General features: G+C 48.1%; 1 protein-coding gene across 2 annotated transcripts in view; it reads right to left on the bottom strand.

Moving 5' to 3' along the window:
• Srrm3 (serine/arginine repetitive matrix 3) overlaps window positions 1-10,818 on the bottom strand; it is a 37,710-nt gene extending 26,892 nt beyond the window's left edge. For both annotated transcript variants that reach the window (XM_038346205.1, XM_038346206.1), the window contains exons 1-2: window positions 10,586-10,818; window positions 6,619-6,720 (exon numbers count right to left, since the gene is read on the bottom strand). In XM_038346205.1, coding sequence (XP_038202133.1) covers window positions 6,619-6,720; window positions 10,586-10,818 — 335 coding nt within the window. The remainder of the gene's footprint in view (window positions 1-6,618; window positions 6,721-10,585) is intronic.
• Between the last annotated feature and the right edge of the window lie 9,565 nt (window positions 10,819-20,383).

Raw genomic sequence — 20,383 nt, 5'->3', positions numbered from 1 at the left:
CTTGCTGGATTTTATTCTTTTTGTTTGTTTGCTTGTTTTTAAAGACAGGATTTCTCTGTGTAGCCCTAACTGTCCTTGAACTTGCTCTGTAGACCAGGCTGGCCTCGGATTCACAGAGATCCACCTGCCTCTGCCTCCCAAGTGCTGGAGTTAAAGGTGTGCGCCACCACCACCTGGTAATTTTATTCTCTTTATCCACTATGTCAGCCCCAGGGATCAAGCTTTGGTCATCATGTTCCATGGCACACACCTTTACCCACTGAGCCATCTCACTGGCTGGTGTGCCAACACTGTTTGCTTAATTATTTATGTTTAGTCAGGAGCATATTGGTCCAAACAGCAGAGGAGTGAGCTGAGATAGGGGTGGGGTTCTGGGCTAAAGGTCTTCTTTCTCTCCTCGTCCACTCAGCCACCTGGCCATACACAGGCGATAGTAGAACAGGGAAGGATCAGGGTTGCATTCTTTATCTTGTGCCTCGCAGTGCAGGGCAAACATTGATCCTATGTCTATTATGATAATTGCTAATCTGGGTGCCAGACAGTATTGCAAGCACTTTCCGTGTATTTATCTCATTTAATCATTGAGTATTCAGAACAAGCCTTTGACATGGGAACCATCATTAAAATTCCTATCTCACAGATAAAATGATGAGGTACAGGGAGGTCACACCACGTCTAAAATTAGACGTGTTGAGAAAATGACTGGATTTTGTTCACACTGTGTAAGAAAGTACCTTGTAAACCTTGCCTCTGCAAGCCTGCTTTTCCAAGCACTTTGCTATATTATATAACCACAAGTCTCTCTCTCTCTCTCTCTCTCTCTCTCTCTCTCTCTCTCTCTCTCTCTCGGAACAGTGTCTGGCTGGTGAGATGGCTCAGAAGGTAAAGACACTTTTGCACTTGCTGCCAAGTCTGATGACCTGAGTTTAATCCTTGATGCCCACATGGTGGAAATAGAGAATCGATCCCTACAAGTTGGCTTCCATATGCATGCCAAGGAACATGCATATTTTTACACACACACACACACACACACATATACACACACACACACACAGTGTAAATAAACAAGGCTATGAGGAGGTTGTGGACTTTGGGAGGTGGGGCCAGTTGAAGGACAATGGGCCATTGTGGGGAATGTCTTTGATGGACTTTTCCTGTCCTTTCTTTTCTCTCTGCTAGTTTCTGGCTGCAGTGGTGTATGGCATTTATTTCACAATGAATTAATCCTCCAATACCACGAGCAAAGCAGCCTGAGTTGTCTGTGTCACATACTTGGACCACAGGTCTGGAAAGGTAACAAACAGACTGAGCTCCCAACACCCAAGGGATCCACCTTCCTACGTTTCCAGGGAAACTTGTCCAAATAACATGGATCATATTCTGCTTTCTGGCCAAATCCTTCTGGCTTCTGGCAGGTCATTTCTAGACGTGCCAGCAGTATAATATTCTGATGACGGTGTGGAGAGAAGATTGTCACAAGAAATGATTGCTCAAATCAGCCTGTTAACCCAAGGGCAAGGAGCGGTCGCTTTCTAGGAGTGATGCCACCTCTGTCGTGAAGCCAGTGTGATCCCCTAGTGACCCCTAAAGGCTCTCAGGGTGGACCCCCTTCATTCTGGGCATGTCTCCATTGTTTAATTTTTAAAATTAGATTTGTTTATTTTATTTTATGTGTGATTGTCTTGCCTGCCTGTTTATGTGTACACCATATACAAGCTTTAAGCCCAGAGAGGTAAGAAGAGGACGTCAAATCCCCTGGAACTGAAGTTAGGGATAGCTATGAACCACCATGTGAGCGCTAGGAACTGTACCTGGGTCCTCTGGAAGAGAAGCAAGTGCTTCCAATCACTGAGCCAACCCTCCCATCACCTACACTTGTCAATTAACTGTAGGAGCTTCCATACTTGGGGGCCAGAGGTATATTTCTGTGGTAGAGAACTTACCTAACATGCCCCAAAACAGTAGTCTATAATTCATGGAAGGTCAAATTTAGAGGCCTAGGCATAAATGTAGGAACTGGGAGCTGTTACGGAGTCTGGCAGGTGGCAGTTGGTAGGCAGTGTGGGGACAGTCAAGCAGAAGGAAATAAGTCAAAGACAATTGAGCATATGGTATTGTTGGCAGTATGTATATGATGGCGGTGGCCACCTAGCAGTGATGTGTGTTTGCTGTGTGCCAGGTATTGATCCTCACACTGACATTCATTTGTGTTTTTCTCATGCTGGGGATGGAAACCAGAGTTTCCTGCATGCTACAAATGGGCTTTAGAGCTGAGCCACGCCCTCAGAGCCTTACTGGGGGTGGGGTGTTCTAGGCAAGCACTCTACGGCTCATTCATACACCAGCCCTTCCCTGGGGGATTCTAGGCAAGTGCTCTACCACAGGCCTAGCCTATGAGATGGGTATCAGTGCCTTCATTTTAAATATAAAGATATGAAGAGCCAGAGAAGTCATGGTCTGCCCAAGCCATACTGATGGGGTGTGGTACAGCTGGGATCCAGCAGCCAGGATGGTATCCTTAGACTTAGAAATTCTTTTTTTTATGCTTTTTCGAGACAGGGTTTCCCTGCAGCTTTAGAGCCTGTCCTGGAACTAGCTCTTGTAGACCAGGCTGGTCTCAAACTCACAGAGATCCGCCTGCCTCTGCCTCCCGAGTGCTGGGATTAAAGGCATGCGCCACCACGGCCCGGCAGACTTAGAAATTCTTACAGATGTATGGAGTGTCTGCCTCTCTCACTTACACATCAGAGATGTGAAAAAATGGCTCAGAGGCCAGTTCCTAGGAAGCTATGTGGCCAGACAGTGACAAGCCTTCCTCACCCTTATCCTTCGGCTGTAGGCAAGCTTAGTTTCAGCACCACGGACAGCCCCCAGCCTCTGAGTGGTCAGGCAAGGCTGGGTGTAGTTGCTGCAGTTCTATTATTAATGTCTTTATTGCTGGTTTATGTGTGAATGCGTGTGGTGTATATGTGTGTGGGCTATGTGTACATGTGTGGGTGGGTGTTGGTGCCTGTGTGCATGAGCACAATGGTAGGGGGAGGGCAGTAGTGTCTCATCTTTCACTGTCTCATTTTCTGGAGTCAGAGTCTCTCACCGAACCTGGAGCCAAGTTGGCGGTCAGCAAGCCCCAGAGAACCTCCTGCCTCTGCCACCCATAGCACTGAACTTCTCATCCTCCTACCTCTTGCCTCCCAAGTGCCAGGATTACAAGCGCGTGCCATCAAACACAGTGCCTTTAATGGCACTGTAGGCACCGAGATAGAAGGCTTACTACATGAGTAATGAAACCGGAGCTTTGTGCAAAAACTGGGGAAGCTGCATTGCATTAGGAAACACAAGTAAAACCAATAATGATCCGGTTCTCAGGGCAGGGCTAAACATCAAGCAAGTTGAGTACATGCTTGCCTAACATGTACTGGGCTCTGCCTTCCACCCCCAGCATTGCACAAAATTGAGTGTGGTGGTGCACACTTAGAATCCCAGCACTCTGGTGGTAGAGGCAGGAGGATCAAAAGCTCAAAGTCAGGCTGGAAAGACGACTCGGTGGTTAAGAGCACTTGTGCTCTGCAGAGGACCGAGTTTGGTTCCTAGCACGTGTGTTAAGTGGCTCACAACTGCCTGCAACTCCAGCTCCAGGGGATCTGATGCTCCTGGCTGGCTTCTGTTGAGTACATGCACATGTGTGTGCATCATTATGTAGCTCTAGCTGTCGTGAAGCTCACTCTGTAGACCAGACTGGCCTTGCCTGCCTCTGCCTCCTGAGTGCTGGTATTAAAAGTGTGTGACACTATGCCTGGGTATAAAAAGAAAGAAAGAAAGAAAGAAAGAAAGAAAGAAAGAAAGAAAGAAAGAAAGAAAGAAAAGAAGGAAGGAAGAAAGAAGTAAATTCTTAAAAAAGAAGCTCAAGGTCATCCTCAAATACATAGCAAATTCCGGGCTCTCTTGGGATATGCATTACACACACACATGCACACGCGCACGCGTGCGCACGCGCGCACACACACACACACCACCCTGTTTTAAAATAACATACTGATTGAACATGTTATGTGAACAGAGAGGAGACCACAGAGGAAGATGCTAGGAGTAATGCAGACTGGCTTGAGCTGGAGGTTTGTCACCGAGAGCACGTTAGAAAGTAGAAATGGCAAAACCCAGAAGCCCTGCCCTCACTCATGGGAGATGAAGGAGGAAAGAGGCATTTTTATTTTCACGAGAGGCTCTAGGTTGTGATAGGTCCCAGATGTAAAGGATATGATCTTGTGGGGCAGACAAGACAGCTCAGGGAATAAAGGTGCTTGCCGCCAAGCCTGTGGTGTGCACATGGTGGAAGGAGAGAATTGACTCCCCAGACATTGTCTTCTCACCTCCACACTGGAGCACACACACACACACACACAGTGGTAAATGTAGAGCAAAGGAAAAAAGGTAAGGAAAATGTTCTTTCCCTAGCAACTATTAACAGCCCACAGAGGCTCAGAAACCATTTCCAAATTGGATTTGGCATTTTGATTTATGAGTGTGTGTGTGTGTGTGTATGTGTGTGTACATGTGTGCCAGTGTCTGGGGAGACCAAAAGTGGACACTGGATCTCCTGGAGTTGGAGTTATGGGCAGATGTGAGCAGACCAACAAGGGAACTGGGAGCAGAACTCAGATCTGCAAGAGCAGTTATGGGTCTTAACTGATGAGCCGTCTCTTTGGCCTCTGCTGCCTTCTTTGGTGACCCAATGAAGTTGTGTTAAGGTTGCATAGAGGATCGCCAATGAGGGGTTATTTACAGAAGCATATGCGCCTCAAAAGTGGTACATCATTAAGAAAAATTCAAAAAATAATTTATTTCTATTTCATGTGCATTGGTGCTTTGCCTGCATGTATGTCTGTGTTAGGGTCTCAGATCTTGGAGTTACAGGCAGTTGTGACCTGCCATGTGGGTGCTGGGAATTGGACCTGGGTCCTCTGGAAGAGCAGCCAGTGTGCTGTTAATTGCCGAGCCATCTCTCCAGCCCCACGAAAACATTATTTTTCATTGGCCGTCAAGATGAGTCTGTGGGTAAAGGCACCCACTGCCAAGTCTGATGACCTGAGATCAATTTGCGGCACCCACATGACGGAAGCAGGAAAGTAGCTCCCAGAAGTTGCCCTCTGACCTCCACAAGCACACCGTGGCATGCATGTACACTCACATGCTCATGCAGATGCACACTCACTTGTATAAGCACACGAGTACACACACACAAACACACATACGTGCGCACACAAGGAGAGAGCAAATACGTGTTAAAAAAAACCAAAATCTTTCCAAAAAAGCTGCAGAGAAACCCTGTCTCGAAAAACCAAAAAAAGAAAAAAGAAAAAAAAAAACACAAAATCTTCTTTCCCTAGCAACCATTAACTGCTCATAGAACCTTGAAGAGTGTTTTCTTCTTTTTTCTTTTTCTTTCTTTCCTTATCTCTTTCTTCCTTCCTTCCTTCCTTTCTTGAGCTCACAATGTAGCATGACAATCCTCCTGTTTCAGAATCTAGGATCACGGATTAGGTTTTGGTGGGACTAAAGTAGACAGTAGCAAGAGGGTTACCCTCAGACTGTATCCTGTAGGATTAACTGAGTTTATTATCTGGCACGGGGATGGGCTATCCTTTGCTATCTCTGCAATTCAATATGCACCATTTTCTACAGGTTTTTTTTTGTTTTATTTATTTTTTATTTTTTTTCCCCGACACAGAGTTTCACTGTAGTTTTAGAGTCTGGCCTGGAACTAGCTCTTGTAGACCAGGCTGGCCTCGAACTCACAGAGATCCGCCTGCCTCTGCCTCCCGAGTGCTGGGATTAAAGGCGTGCGCCACCATGGCCTGGTTTCTACATGTTTTTTTTTAGTTCCCATGCTTGAATTTAGGGCCTCCAGCATGCTAGGCAAGTGCTCTAATGCGAAGCCCCAACCCCACACTGGAGGGTTCAAGGCAAGCATATAACCACACAACTGCAGCCCCTCACTGGGGGATTCTAGGCAGGTGTTCTACCACTGAGTCACACCCCAGCCCCTCACAAGGGGATTCTAGGCAGGTGCTCTACCACTGAGCCACACCCCAGCCCCTCACTGGGGGATTCTAGGCAGGGGCTCCCCCACTGAGCCACACCCCAGCTCCTCACTGGGGAGTTGTAGGCAGGTGCTCCCTCACTGAGCCATCCCCCTGCCCATTGGCACTTGGGTTTCTACACTCTAGGACACATTACAAGCTTACTCTGGAGTTCATTTCACAGGTGGGAATAATCAACCACAGATTAAGTCGTAGCTTGCCTGTGGTCACACTGTCAGTCAGGGGCAATGTTGGGGTCTGAACACCTCTGAAGCACCATGGTTTATAGCCATGATCCTTGGTCTGACATCTGGGCTCTCCTGCTGCTGACCCATACAGGACCCAAGTGGGCAACAAAGGCCCTCGCTGACCTTGGGTGTGTGTACATGTACTCTGGTTCAGGCCAGAACTTCCAATGAACAGAGTCCACAATCTCTCCTTCACTCACCCCAGCCCGTAATGGACAAGAACCCCCTCCAGGCACCCAGCTGCAGCATGAGATGCCCCCTCCCTCTCTGTCACCCAGGCAAGTACTCACATGTGGGCCCCAGGCCGGTCTTCCCTGGTCAGTACGCCTTCTTTCTCCATCAGCATCTGCCGGAAGGTCCCAACCTTCTGCCGGATCTCCTCCTCTAAGTACCTGTGGGGCACAGGGACCGAGTGGGCTCGCTGCTAATTTTAGGTCACTCCTTCAGCTCACTCCCACCTGCTCTCCAGTCCTTGGTCACAGTCCTTGCTCTCATTGGCAACTGCTTTTTTGTAGGAGTTCTGTTATTCTCTCTCAATTTATCCTCCCCCCTTCTCCCTGCCCTCCCCTCCCCACCCTACCTTCTGCTTTCTTTCAGTCCCCTCCTCTCCCCCTTCCCTCCCTTGTTTCCCCTCTTTTCCCCTTTCTTCCTTCCCCTCCCTCCTACTCACTTGTTCTTCCTTCCCCTTCCTCTGTTTTCCTCTCCCTCTTCCAGCCTTACACCTCTTCTCTCTCTCTCTATTCTTTATTTCTCTCCCTCCTTCTTAATAATGTGTATTAGGTTCATCTAACAAACGTTTAATCGTCTTAATTACTATTTCATGTATGAGTGTTTTGCCTGTATGTATATCTGTGAAACACATGTGTGCCTGGTGCCCAAAGAGGCCAGAAGAAGACAACAGATCCCCCGCAACTGGAGTTACAGATGCTTGTGAATCACAGGGTGGGCGCTGAGAATCAAACCCAGGTCCTCTGGAGGAACAGCTGGTGCTCTTAACTGCTGAACCATCTTCTCAGTTCCTCATTTTTTGGTAACAGAGTCTTGCTATGTTGATGTGAGATTCCCCTCTGTGTTCTGTGAATGCCATTGGTTAATAAAGAAACTGCCTCAGCCTGTGGTAGGGTAGGCAGTGTGGGGGGAACTAAACTGAATGCTGGGAGAAAGAAGGCAGTCAGAAGAAGCCGTGTAGCCCTGCCTGGCTCACACATACATTTTTTTTTGGTTTTTCGAGACAGGGTTTCCCTGTAGTTTCTAGAGCCTGTCCTGGAACTCACTCTGTAGACCAGGCTGGCCTCCAACTCAGAGATCCGCCTGCCTCTGCCTCCCGAGTGCTGGGATTAAAGGTGTGTGCCACCACCGCCCAGCTTCACATATACATTTTTTTTTTTTTTGGTTTTTCGAGACAGAGTTTCTCTGTGGCTTTTGGAGCCTGTCCTGGAACTAGCTCTTGTAGACCAGGCTGGCCTCGAACTCACAGAGATCCGTCTGCCCTTGCCTCCCGAGTGCTGGGATTAAAGGTGTGCGCCACCACCGCCCGGCCACACATACATTTTTAAAAATATTTTTTAATGTTTTATTTAAAGGGATGGGTGTTGGTGGCACATGCCTTTAATCCCAGGACTCAGGAGACAGAGGCAGGTGGATCTCTGTGAGTTTGAGGCCAGCCTGGTTTACAGAGTGAGTTCCAGGATAGCTAGGACTGTTACACAGAAAAACCCTGTCTTGAAAAATAGTGTGTGCGTGTGTGTGTATGAATGTATGCACACATATTCAGGTGCCCACAGAAGCCAGAAAAACACAGTATTAGGTTCCTTGGAGCTGGAGTTGAAGGCATCTTAAATCGTCTGAAGGCCCTGAACTCTGTCTTTGTATCTGAGTTCTCGGATTAAAGACATGCACTCTCATGTCTGGCCTTGGGTCTTTGTTTTTGAGACAAGGTCTCACATACATAGTCCAGGCTGATCTCAAACTTGCTGTGTAGTCAAGAATGTCCTCGAATCCTTGATCCTGGTGCTTCAGCTTCTGCAGTGCTGGGATGACGTACAATGCACCACATCACCTGGGTTTATGTGGTGTTAGGAATGGAATCCAGGGCTTCATGCATACTAGGCAATCATTCTACCAAATAAGTCACACCCCAGTTCAAGGTCTGGGTTTTTATTGAGACTTGAGGTATCTCATATTATAGGGGCCAAGGGCTCTCTTTAGATCCTGTAGATTCCAGGCAGGTGCTCACATTCACGCTTGTGTTCATTGTGAGTTGGGAATGTCGGACTAAAACCAACTATCATGGTATTCTTTAAACAGTCTTTCAAGTTTATTTCATTTATCTAAAAATATTTTTGGTCACTCAGAAGGCAGCCAGGGGGATCTCAGCTAGTTTAAGGCCAGTCTGGTCTACATAGCAAGTTCCAGGTTATCCAGGGCCACATAGTGAGACCATTTCTAAATTATATATTTGATGTGCATTTGTGTGCATGTATGTGAACCTGCATACACATGTGTGTGTGCATTCGTGTGTGCATGTGCTAATGCATTCATGTGTATGAGTACATCCATGCATGTGTGTATGTGTATGTGTGTGCCTGTATGTCTATGTGATCATGCGTGTGTGTTGTGTTTGCACGTGCATGTGACTGAAGACAGGAGTGACTTCCGAGGCCAGCATTACCCACTACAGTAACTAGTTCAAGGGGAAACCTCAACTTGCAGTGTTAAGGGTCACGATGACTTAGTAGAAGCTGCAGAAAGCCTGGATACTTATAAGGACCCTTGTGTTTTCTTGCCTGACTTGGCATCTCTATATATTTTATAGATTGTGGAAACGGAGGCCTTGGGTTATCATATATGTTTATATGTGCTTCATGACATTGGATATATCCAGGGCATGGGGATGCATCTCTGTGGCTCCTGTGAGTTGGGGCTTACTCTAGAGCATCAGAGACAGTTTCTGAATTGCCTGAACTAACAGAAGAATAGAAGGTGGCCTGCGTTTGTGGCTCCACTTAGCTGGTCCAGACCCTACCTCCTTGCTGGATTAGGCTGTTGACTCCCAGTGCTCTTCAGATTCAGCCCCAGGCTACTAGGTACCCAGGTCTCTCTGAACACCCCCACCCTATTCCAACCTTGCCGTCTTTCTGCTGGGACCTTATCTGGCCCCATCCACATCAGCACTGCAGACTAAGATCAACCTGCAATCAGTCTCCTCAGACGTGGGACCTGCCACAGGCTTGATCAGACCCTGGTCACATCCCAGTCTAGCTTCTTAATCCACTCACTGTGCAAGGCCAAGCTCCCTGGCCAAGTCCTGGTTTTGGCCACACGCTACCATGCTGCACCAATATCCTGGGCACAGTTCCATCACATCCAGGTCAGGTCGCCTCAATTAGAACAGCTAAGCCCCTTGTTGGTGTACCAAACTCCGGAGTGCAGCCCAAACACATGTCCATCCCTGCCCTACTCCCCCCTCCCCACAGCCTATCTTGTCCAGCACACTCTAGCCCTGCCTGGATACAACTCTGCCAAGTTCACAGTCACATCCCTGTCCTGGCCCCACCAAATCACACTCCAGCCACAGCGCCTTTCAAATCCAGACTAATTTAACCTCAGCACTCCTCAAGGAAACAAAGCATGACTATCACCTGCCCACGCCCCATTGGGAGTTTAGCCACACCCCTACTCCGTCCTTCCTCACCAAGAGCTCCAGAGCACAGCTCAACCACTTACACCCACCCACACCCCTATTCTGGCTTCATCCTATCTCTTCCCAACCGGACACTCTGCCAGTCCCGCCTCTCCCTCTGCACCCAGCCTCTGGGCACTGTTCATTCTATGGTCAGAGTCACTGCATAGACTAGCCAGGCCCATCACAACCACATACCGACCATACCTACCCTGTCTAGACTCGCCCTAGCCCCCTTCTTCACCATGCCCAGAGTACATCCCAACCATGCCCCTACTCTGAGTACCAGGTACTCAAGACACCGATCTTGCCCCGCCTCACCCTTCTCTGATTCCGCCTACTGTATCCAACCACGCCCCCTGACTGTCTGCCCCGCCCTCCAGCGCCAAGACCCGGAGTGTAGTTTAACCACGGTCCTACCCTTCCTTGTCCTAGCCCCGCCCCACCACGCCCTAGCCTCGCCCCTGACGACTCCAGCACTAAGTCCTGAACATAAACTGACCTTGCCCTACCTCATCTCCCCTGGCCCGGCTCCTCTTGCCCCGCTCCGCCCCGCCCCGCCCCGCCCCGCTCACCCCTGTTCCTCCATCATCTCCTGCAGCTCCATGCACTTGAGCTCCACGCGCCGCTTGCGTTCGTGGTCCAGGATCTCCCGGTGCGCGCGCTTGACCAAGCCGGGCTCGGCGGCGCGCAGCTCCTCCTCCGCGCGCGGCCAGGTCCCGGACGAGACGCCGGGCTGCGGGAAGCCGTTGGCGGCGTCGGGCGGGGATGGCACGCCGGCAGCCCCATTGTTTACGGTGGAGGACATGACAACGGTCCTGGGCGGCAGGCTCTGCGACACAGACAAAAAACACAAGGCGGGGTGGTCACCTCTCGGCCATACGCTAAGCTTTCACTATACGACTTAATCCTGAAGGTTTAGGGCTCACTCGCGGCTCTAATCCGCTTGCTCGCGAAGGCTGCAGAGGGAGGGCAGATGACAGGTTGGCACCGTCACTTCAGGACATGAATGTATTTCACGATAGTCTTTTCCCATCTGTAAAGTGCAGACTGGGTCTTTGTGTTTTGTTTGTTTCCACTTCATTTTTTTATTAAACAAGTTTTCCTATATCCCAGCCTGGTCTACAACTCTTTATGTGGTCAAGTATGACCTTAAACTTCTGGTCCTCCTGACTCGGTCTCCTAAATGCTGGGGCTACAGGCATGTGCCATCCCACTGTGGTGGGATGTGGTGCTGGGGATGGAACCCAGGGCATTGTACATGCTAGGCAAGCACATTACACACTGCCCCAGTCCCTCCAATCCCAATGAACTTTAAAGAAAAATCTTCTATGAAACCAGACACATGGCTTGGAGCGTAAAGACACCAGCCGCCTAGCCTGATGGCTTCAGTTCAAAGCTCAGAATGCAAATCATGGAGAAAACTGACCTCCACACACAAAGCACAATAAATAAATGTTACAAAACTTCATCTCTTTCTTCCTTCCTTTTTTCCCTTTTCTTTATGTAGCTCTGGCTGTCCTTGAACTACCTCTGTAGACCAGGCTGGCCTCAAACCCAGAGATCTGCCTGCCTCTGTCTCCTGAGTTCTGGAACTAAAGGCATGCGCCACCATACATAGCCTTTGAATATGAATACGAATTTTCAAAAAAAAAACCCATCTTATTTTCTGGTGTTAGGATCGAACCCAGGACTACATGTATGACAGGCAAGCCGTCTGCCACTTCAGCCTTTTATATATATATATATATATATATATATATATATATATATATATATATATATATATAATTAGTGGTGCCTACACTTAATCCCAGCACTAGAGATGCAGACGTAGGCAGATTTCTGAACTTGAGGCCAGCCCGATTTTCAGAGTGAGTTTCAGGACATCCAGGGTTACACAGAGAACCCTGTCTCAAAAACCAAGGCAAAACAACAATAACCAAAATAAGCAAAAATAAGATATTACAGGACTCAGTAGTGCATGCCTTTGATTCCCAGCTCTCAGGAGACAGAGGCAGGCAGATCTCTGAGTTTGAGGTCAGCCATGGCTACAGAGTGAGTTCCAGGACAGTCAGGGCTACAAAGAGAGACTCTGTCTCTAACAACAACAACAACAACAACAACAACAACAACAATAACAAAATAACATGAAATAAAATAAAAGACATTAAGACTTATTTTCTTTTATGCGAGAGAGTTTTGCCTGCATGCATGTATGTGTAGCACCCGTGTTGCTTAGCGCTTGAGGTCAGAAGAGGATAATGGATCCCCTGGAACTGGATTTATGGGTAGTTGTCAACCACCATGTGGGGACTGGGAATCAAACCCCAGTCCTCTGCAAGAGCAACAGACAAGTCCTCTGGTTCGCTGAGCCATCTCTCCAGCCTTTCTGTTTGCTTGCAGTTCCTGGCATTCAAACCCAGGACCTGGTCCCTGCTAGAGTAAGTGCTTAATATCTAAGCTGCACCTCTAGTCAGCAGGCTCATAGCCTGGGGTGCTGTTCTTCTGACTTCCGGTCTGCATCCCTAGCAACTCTGCAGAAATGGAGGTTTCCCCAGGTTTTATTCTTTTCCTACTCTGGGTGCAGTTTTCGGTCTCCACTGCATCTGGCTAACTTTTCCAACGCTAACATGGCAGGGGGTAGGCTCAATAAGACTATCTCTTCCTTGTTCTGGAAACACTTCCCTCAAAGACCGCACAAGGTGACATGGAAAATTAGCTTTCCAGGCAGCCATGTCCTCTTGTGTACGAGGGGTGGAGTGGGTCTGGAGGCAATAAGTGCAAGGCCAAAAGTAGAACACAGACACACACACACACACACACACACACACACACACACACACAACTTCTATCTTAGCAGAGGGAACCGCCTCCTAAGCTATTCACGGGTCCTTTCTCCAAGGCTCTGCTAGTTGCTAAGCAACTGAAGACCTCATTCTCAGGGTGTGGGATGTGAAGGATACAGGGAAGGGTTGGGCAGATGCCGTTAGGAGCTATCTCAGCAGCCTCTCACCCCGCTGGGGATGGATTTGGGGTTTTGCACATGCCAGACGAGCGCTGTACCATCTGAACTACAACCTCAGTCTCAATTAGCTTCTTTAAAAGTGGCCTGGCCACCTGGCCTAGACAGATTGCTCAGCAGTTAAGAGCGCTTGGTGCTCTCATAGAGGACCTGGGTTCAGTTCCCAGCACCCATATTGGGCTGTTCACAGCAGTCTGTGAGTATAGTTACAGGGAACCCCATACCCCTTCTAGACAAGCAGACACACAGAAATAAGCTTTTAAGAAATTCTTATTCTGGGGCTGGAGAGATGATTCAGAGGTTAAGAGCACTGACTGCTCTTCCTGAGGTGCTGAGTTCAATTCCCAGCCACCACACTGGCTCACAACCATCTGTAATGAGATCTGGTGCCCTCTTCTGGTGTGCAGGCATACATGCAGGCAGAATACTATATACTAAATTAAATAAAATCTTATTTTTAAAAAAAAGGAGGAAAAAACTCTCATTCTGGGCCTGAAGAGATGGCTTAGAGGTTAGGAGCACTGGCTGCCCTTCCAGAGAATGTGGGTTCAATTCCCAGCACCCACATGGCAGCTCACAGCATCTTTAATGCCGTTATATGGGATCTGGCTTCGCTTTTATGGATATACCTACAGGCAAAACACCAATGCACATAAAATAGCAATTAATTATTTAAAAATTCATATTTAAGCCGGGCGGTGGTGGCGCACGCCTTTAATCCCAGCACTCGGGAGGCAGAGGCAGGCGGATCTCTGAGTTCGAGGCCAGCCTGGTCTACAAGAGCTAGTTCCAGGACAGGCTCTAGTAACTACAGGGAAACCCTGTCTCGAAAAAACCAAAAAAAAAAAAAATTCATATTTAGCTGTGTGTGGTGGCACATTCCTTTAATCCCAGTGCCAGGAAGGCAGAGACAGGCAGAAGCCAGCCTGGTCCACATAATAAGTTTCAGGCCAGCTAGAGCTACATAGTAAGACTGTCTCCAATAAATACGTAAGTGAGGATTGAATTTTCTACTCTCGCTGAGAACCACAGCTATGGGAAGGCAGACAGGACTGTCTGAAGAAACGCACAGTGTTGCAACAGCGGTAAGGGAGACTTCAGGCCCTCTCTACGTCCTTGTGAATCCCAGCCAACAAGGTTCCATGCCAGGCTCCTCTGCTCTTAGCTGTGTGACCTTGAGGATATCATTGCCCATCTCTGAGCCCCTGATTCCTAACTGCAGATAGGAGCACCGCCCACATTCTGCTGGCTAGGCCAATTCCTGGGGACTTAGAGAAGGAAGTTGTTCAAAGTGGTTAATTTTAATTGTCAGTTTGATGTAATCTAGAGTCACCTGGGAAAGGATTCTCAGTGCGGGACTGTCCAGTTTAAGCTGGCTTGCCTCTCATGGGGGTTATCTTAATTGCATTCATGAAAGTGGGAAGACCTGCCCACTGTGGGCAGCACCATTTCCGAGGCAGGGAGTCCTGGACTGTTGAAGAGTGGATAGTGTGAGCTGCGCACGGGCGCGCAGGCACCCATTCCTCACTCTCTGCTCTTGGCTGTGAATATGATGAGACCAGTCGCTCCAGGTCCCTAACACTCGACCTCCCTGCAGCGATGGGCGGTAACACTGAATTGTGAGCTTTTTCCCCTTTAAATTGCTTTCTTCAGAGGCAATGCTTTTTTGACAGGGTCTCATTATGTAGCTCTGACCTGGACCTTGCTTTGTAGACCAGGCTGGCCTCAAATGTACAGAGATCTGCTTGCCTGTGGCTCTGGGTGCTGGGATTAAAGACACGTAGCACAGCTTCTGATCTCTGTCAGAGTATTTAGCACAGAAACAAGGGATTAAAACACTGTCCAAATCTGTCTCTATTAATCTCCAACCTTGTCAATTCCCACCCCTGCCCATGGAACAGCCCTGAATCCCAAACCCTGTTCTACTCAGGTACACACATACACACACACACACACACACACACACACACACACACACACACACACACACGCACATGCACGCGCACACACACACGCACGCGCACACACACGTGCACGCAATAAAAATAAAACATAAAAATTTGATCCCTCACCTCTCTCTTATGGCTCCCATTCATCCACTCATTCTCTTCCCCTGACATCATCTTCATCTTAGATTCTGCCTGGCCTCCCTGCCCCCAGACCCCTATCTTCCATGAGCCCCCTGGAAGATCAGCCCAGGACCACATAGGCTGAGTCATGTCTTGACTTAGACTCGAGATGCCCTATTATCTTGTCTTACCACTGTGACACAGTCCTGCCTCACGATCTAGCCCATGTATCTTCCCTCCCTCTTCCCCCCAGCTCTGCCAAGGTCAGATCACTCTCTGATCATGCTCTTTGTCTGTGAGATGCATTCACTCCATAGTCCACACGGACCTTGAGCTACCAGGCATCCCAGGTCGGCTGCCCATTCGCCTTCCTCCTCCCTCAGCCTCCCGAGCTCTACAACTTCAGGCTTTCGCCACCAGGCTGAGTTCCCAGGATGCCCTCTCCCAGACTCCTCATCAACGCTCATAGAGGCCATCAACTCTCAGGAGACTTTTCTTCCCTGCTGGCTGACACCATCTCCTGCAACCCCTTGACACTCGCTGTGTCTCTGTAGAGTGGTAAGCCTAGAGTAGCCTTGGAGCTTCTGAATCCCTACTGCCAGTCAAGTGCCTACATGAGAGGAGCTCAGTGAGTGGGAATGAAGAAATCAAAGGCCATTACAAAGGGCGAATGGGATAAGAACACATGACACAGTCAGTCCTGCTGTTTCCACACTCTCCCCTTGTTCTGCCTTCTTCTCCTTAAATTACTGTGATGGGGATGGAAGCCAGGGTCCTCCCTATACTTGGCAATCTGTCTGCTCCTGACCCATGCTCCCAGCCCCTCACTGGGGGATTCTAGGCAGGGGCTCTACCACTGAGCCACACCCCAGCCCTTCACTGGGGGATTCTAGGCAGGGGCTCTACCACTGAGCCACACCCCAGCCCCTCACTGGGGGATTCTAGGCAGGTGCTCTACCACTGAGCCACACCCCAGCCCCTCACTGGGGGATTCTAGGCAGGTGCTCTACCACTGAGCCACACCTCAGCCCCTCACTGGGGGATTCTAGGCAGGGGCTCTACCACTGAGACACACCCCAGCCCCTCACTGAAGGACTCCAGGCAGGTGCTCTTCTGCATAATTGGGCTCCCAGACACTCGCAGGCATATTATAGAAAAGCATTCTAGCAGTGAGCAATGCTGCCATTTTGAAACTTCATCTCTTGCCACATTCTGTTCTAAACCAACCTCCAGCCCCTCACTCCTCCATTTTGTCTTGGCTCAGGTAGTTCAACTAGGTTAAATTTTTTGTTCTCTTCTCCACCCAAAGAGTGTCTATTCATCCTCTGGAGTCCAGCTCAAGTGTTACCTCCCCGTGAAAGTTTTTCAGTTCGTAGGAAGTCTGAGTCACTCCCCTGCCATTTTAGTCTGAACCTCTGATATGGCTCTGAGGTTCAATGTGTTTGCATCTGGCTACCATGCCTGCCTATGGGCCCTGTAACTGGGGCACTGCCCTTGCTTCTCAGAGCGAATCCTACAGTCACAGTGCAGGAGGTTCCTGAGAGCTGTAGAGAGAGACTTCTGAGACTTCAGCTCCTAGAACATATTTTTACTTTCTCTCTTTTTGGGAGTCGGATGCTAGAGATAGAATCTTGCTCTGTAGCCCTAATTGTTCTAAAATGACGTGTGTAATACGGGTTGACTAACTTTCACTGATCCTCCTGCCTGCTTCAGCCTCCCAAGTGCTGGGGTTACAGGCATGGATCATTGCACCTGATTGACAGGTGTTTTCAACCCCTGCCCCTATACACCAAAAAGTGTCTCATGTCGCCAGGACTGCTCTTAAAAACACGTGTAGCTGAGAATGACTTTGAACTTCTGATTCTCCTTCCTCACCATCCTAAATTCTGGGATTAGAGGTAGTTGCCACCCATGCATGATTGTTATCATCTTTTATAAAGTCATGTGAGCCCCACAAGGAGAAGGTTGCACTGTACTGATGTGAGCTAAAACACCTACAACAGTCCTGATCCTAAAATCTAAAATGAGCACCTTTGGGGGAGATCAACATGACCCTTCTATGTAGGATCATGTGATGGACTGCAGGATAAACACAGAGACACTAAAAATACTGTTTAGAATGACCTACAGGGCTAGCGGGATGGCTCAGCAGGTTAACGGTGCTTTTGAGTCTTGGAACATATGCAGTGGAAGGAGAGAGCCTACGGCGCTCTCAGAGTGTCCTCTGACCTCTGCATTGCACTGTGGCTTGTGTGCCTGGACACACACATACACAACTGAAATAAATTTAAAATGCAGAATAACAGCCGGGCGGTGGTGGCGCATGCCTTTAATCCCAGCACTCGGGAGGCAGAGGCAGGCGGATCTCTGTGAGTTCGAGACCAGCCTGGTCTACAAGAGCTAGCTCCAGGACAGGCTCTAAAAAAGCTGCAGAGAAACCCTGTCTCGAAAAACCAAAAAAAATGCAGAATAACCTATGGACTAAGTGCAAAGATATATATGAAACATAAATAGTTGGGCATGGTGATGCACATCTGTAATCCCAGCTTGGGAGGCTAAGGTGGAAAGGTTATGAATTCAAGGCAGTTTGGACTACAGGAGTATGGAAGAGACAGGGTTTGTCTCAAAACAAAACAAAACAAAAAGCCCAAAACAAAACAGGGACTTGGGCGATAACCCAGTGGGCAGAATGCTTGCTTTGTAGCCCAGTATGACCCAAGTTGGGTCTCCAGAATTCTCTTAAAACGTCAGGTGTACTGGTGCATACCCCACCTTGTGGGAAAGGCGACACAGGTAGATCTTTGGGGTTCACTGGCCAACTTGAGCTCCAGGTCAGTGAGAAACACTTCTCAGAAACCAAAACCAAAACCAAAATCAATCAACCAAAACCAAACAAGCAAAAAGCAAAACCCAAAACCCAAATTGGACACTGCCTAAAAAATTACACAAAAGGCACATGGGGCTTATACAGACACACAATTTCTCTCTCTCTCTCTCTCTCTCTCTCTCTCTCTCTCTCTCTCTCTCTCTCTCTCTCTCTTTCTCTCTCTCTCTCTCCAAATCTGGGAATGGATATATGGCTCAGTTGATAGAGTCTTGCTTAGCATGTGTGAAGCCCCAGGTTCCATTCCCAGTACCACGTAAACCAGGTCTGGTGGGGCATGCCTGCCATTCTAGCACTTGAAAGTGGGGGGGGGGGGGGCAGGAGGATCATAAGTTCAAGGTCACCTTGGGCTACCTAATGAGTTCTAGGATACACGACACACAACCCCATCTGAGACAAAAAAGGGGGGGGGATGGGTGGGATACAGCTCAGTGGTTGAATGCTTACCTAGTCTCCACTGCGCTCTGAGTTAAATACACACATGAAAGCATCCCAAAATCTGCAAAAATACAGTTGAAATTGGAAACATGTCTGGGCCCTTGTATTTTTTTGATAAGGGAGCTATACTCTGTCTTTTGTTCTATTGATTCACCTGTATTCAAAATAGAGGTTAAGTAACATAATGTGCATAGGTTTATATTGGAGGACCACGGTGCCCTATCCTGTTCCAGCATGCTTGCTCAGTGAGCAGATGGAACAGTGACACCCTGAAGATCAGATTTCCCGAGGACACAGGCTGGAGGAGCCCACAGATAGAGTCACAGTCCAAACGACTGAACAGATGGAAACTAAGGAACAAATGTATAAAGGTAGGGAAGGATTTTGGGAAATAGTACATGTTGAATCTCGCTCCCCCCACAACTAACTTTCTAAAATTGGAATGGGTTAGGCAGTGCTTAGAAGTAATATATTTAGGAAGCACTGAGGGATTTTCATTGATCGTATACCCAGTTTAAGTCAATATGACAAGGAGGATGCCAGAAGTCCAAGCTATCTTCAGCTACATCAACAAAAATATTGAGAAGCAAGCAGATGAGAAGACACAGGTAGCCACAATCCCCATCGTCACACATCTGAGGGACCACAGAGGATTCAGATCACACTGGGCTGAGACTTCTGCTAAGAATTCCGATAGCTGTTGTCAGATTTGGCAAATAAAAACATGGGCTCCCTCGTTAAATAAAATTTGAATTTCATGAAGTTCATATTTGGGACAGGCTTCTAAAAATTATTCATTGTTTCTCTGAAGTTCAGATCTAATTGGGTGCCCTATATTTTATATGTCAATCAACCTGTGATACATCTCAGATCCAAATCTCAGGAGGTGAGATTATTATAGTTCCCTAGGTGATGCATTTTTTGTTTTTTTCTCTTTCTTTCTTTTGACAGAGCCTCACTACATAGCCAAGCGTGGCCTGAAACTCCCTCTTTTAAGATAAAAAAATTGAAACTGAGTCTCAAATGCCCAGGTTGTTCTTGAACTAACTATTACAGCCATGGATGATATTGAACTTCTGGTTCTCCTGCCTCCGTCTCCCAAGTGCCAGTCAGATTTTTTTCTCTAGAACTTTTGATCTTCCTACCTTAGCCTTCTGAATGCTAATGGTTACAGGTTCAAGCCACAACCTCTGGCTTTTCCTTCTAAGTTGTGGCCATGGATGAAGGTTTGGGGAATACTACCTCAGGACATAATGGCTTGCAAACAGCATGAGTTGTCTTTAATATTGGCAGTCTGTTGTCGGGGGAGTTTCTGTCCTGCCTGGTTCCCACAATCATTAGGTCCCAAAGAATCACACAGAGGTCTACATTAGTTATAAACTGATTGGCCCATTAGCTCAGGCTTCTTATTAACTCTTATAACTTATATTAGCCCGTTATTCTAGTATATGTTAGTCACATGGCTCAGTACCTTTTTAAGTGTGGCAGGTCACATCTTCCTTCTTCTGTGTCTGGGCAGGACTGCAGAGGAAAGGGCTTCCCTCTTTCCAGAATTTTCCTGTCCTCATTGACCTGCCTCTACTTCCTGTCTGGTTGTCCTGCTTCTACTTCCTGCCTGGATCTTGGCCAATCAGCATTTATTTAAAACACAATCAACAGAATATAGACAATTGTCCCACACCGGCAGTCAGCAGTGTTTGTTCTAGTTTGGACATGAAGGGTATTAGGAGCTCCTGGACATCAAGGGAAGATTCTCTGAAAGGGTCACTATTGGCTTAATTTTGGAGCCCTATAACAGGGTAGCAAAGCAGCAGAGGGCTGAGGATGTGGCTCAGTTGGTAGAGTGCTTGCTTGGCACGTGGGAAACCCTGCCTTTGATCCTCAGTGCCACACAAGCCAACCAAGGGGCTCCACGCCAGCTGTGGTGCTTGCCTGTTACCGTCAGCACTCAGGAGGT

Source organism: Arvicola amphibius, chromosome 10, assembly GCF_903992535.2.
Source record: "Arvicola amphibius chromosome 10, mArvAmp1.2, whole genome shotgun sequence".
NCBI classification, from domain to species: Eukaryota; Metazoa; Chordata; class Mammalia; order Rodentia; family Cricetidae; genus Arvicola; species Arvicola amphibius.
This window is presented reverse-complemented; position numbering and strand designations above follow the sequence as displayed.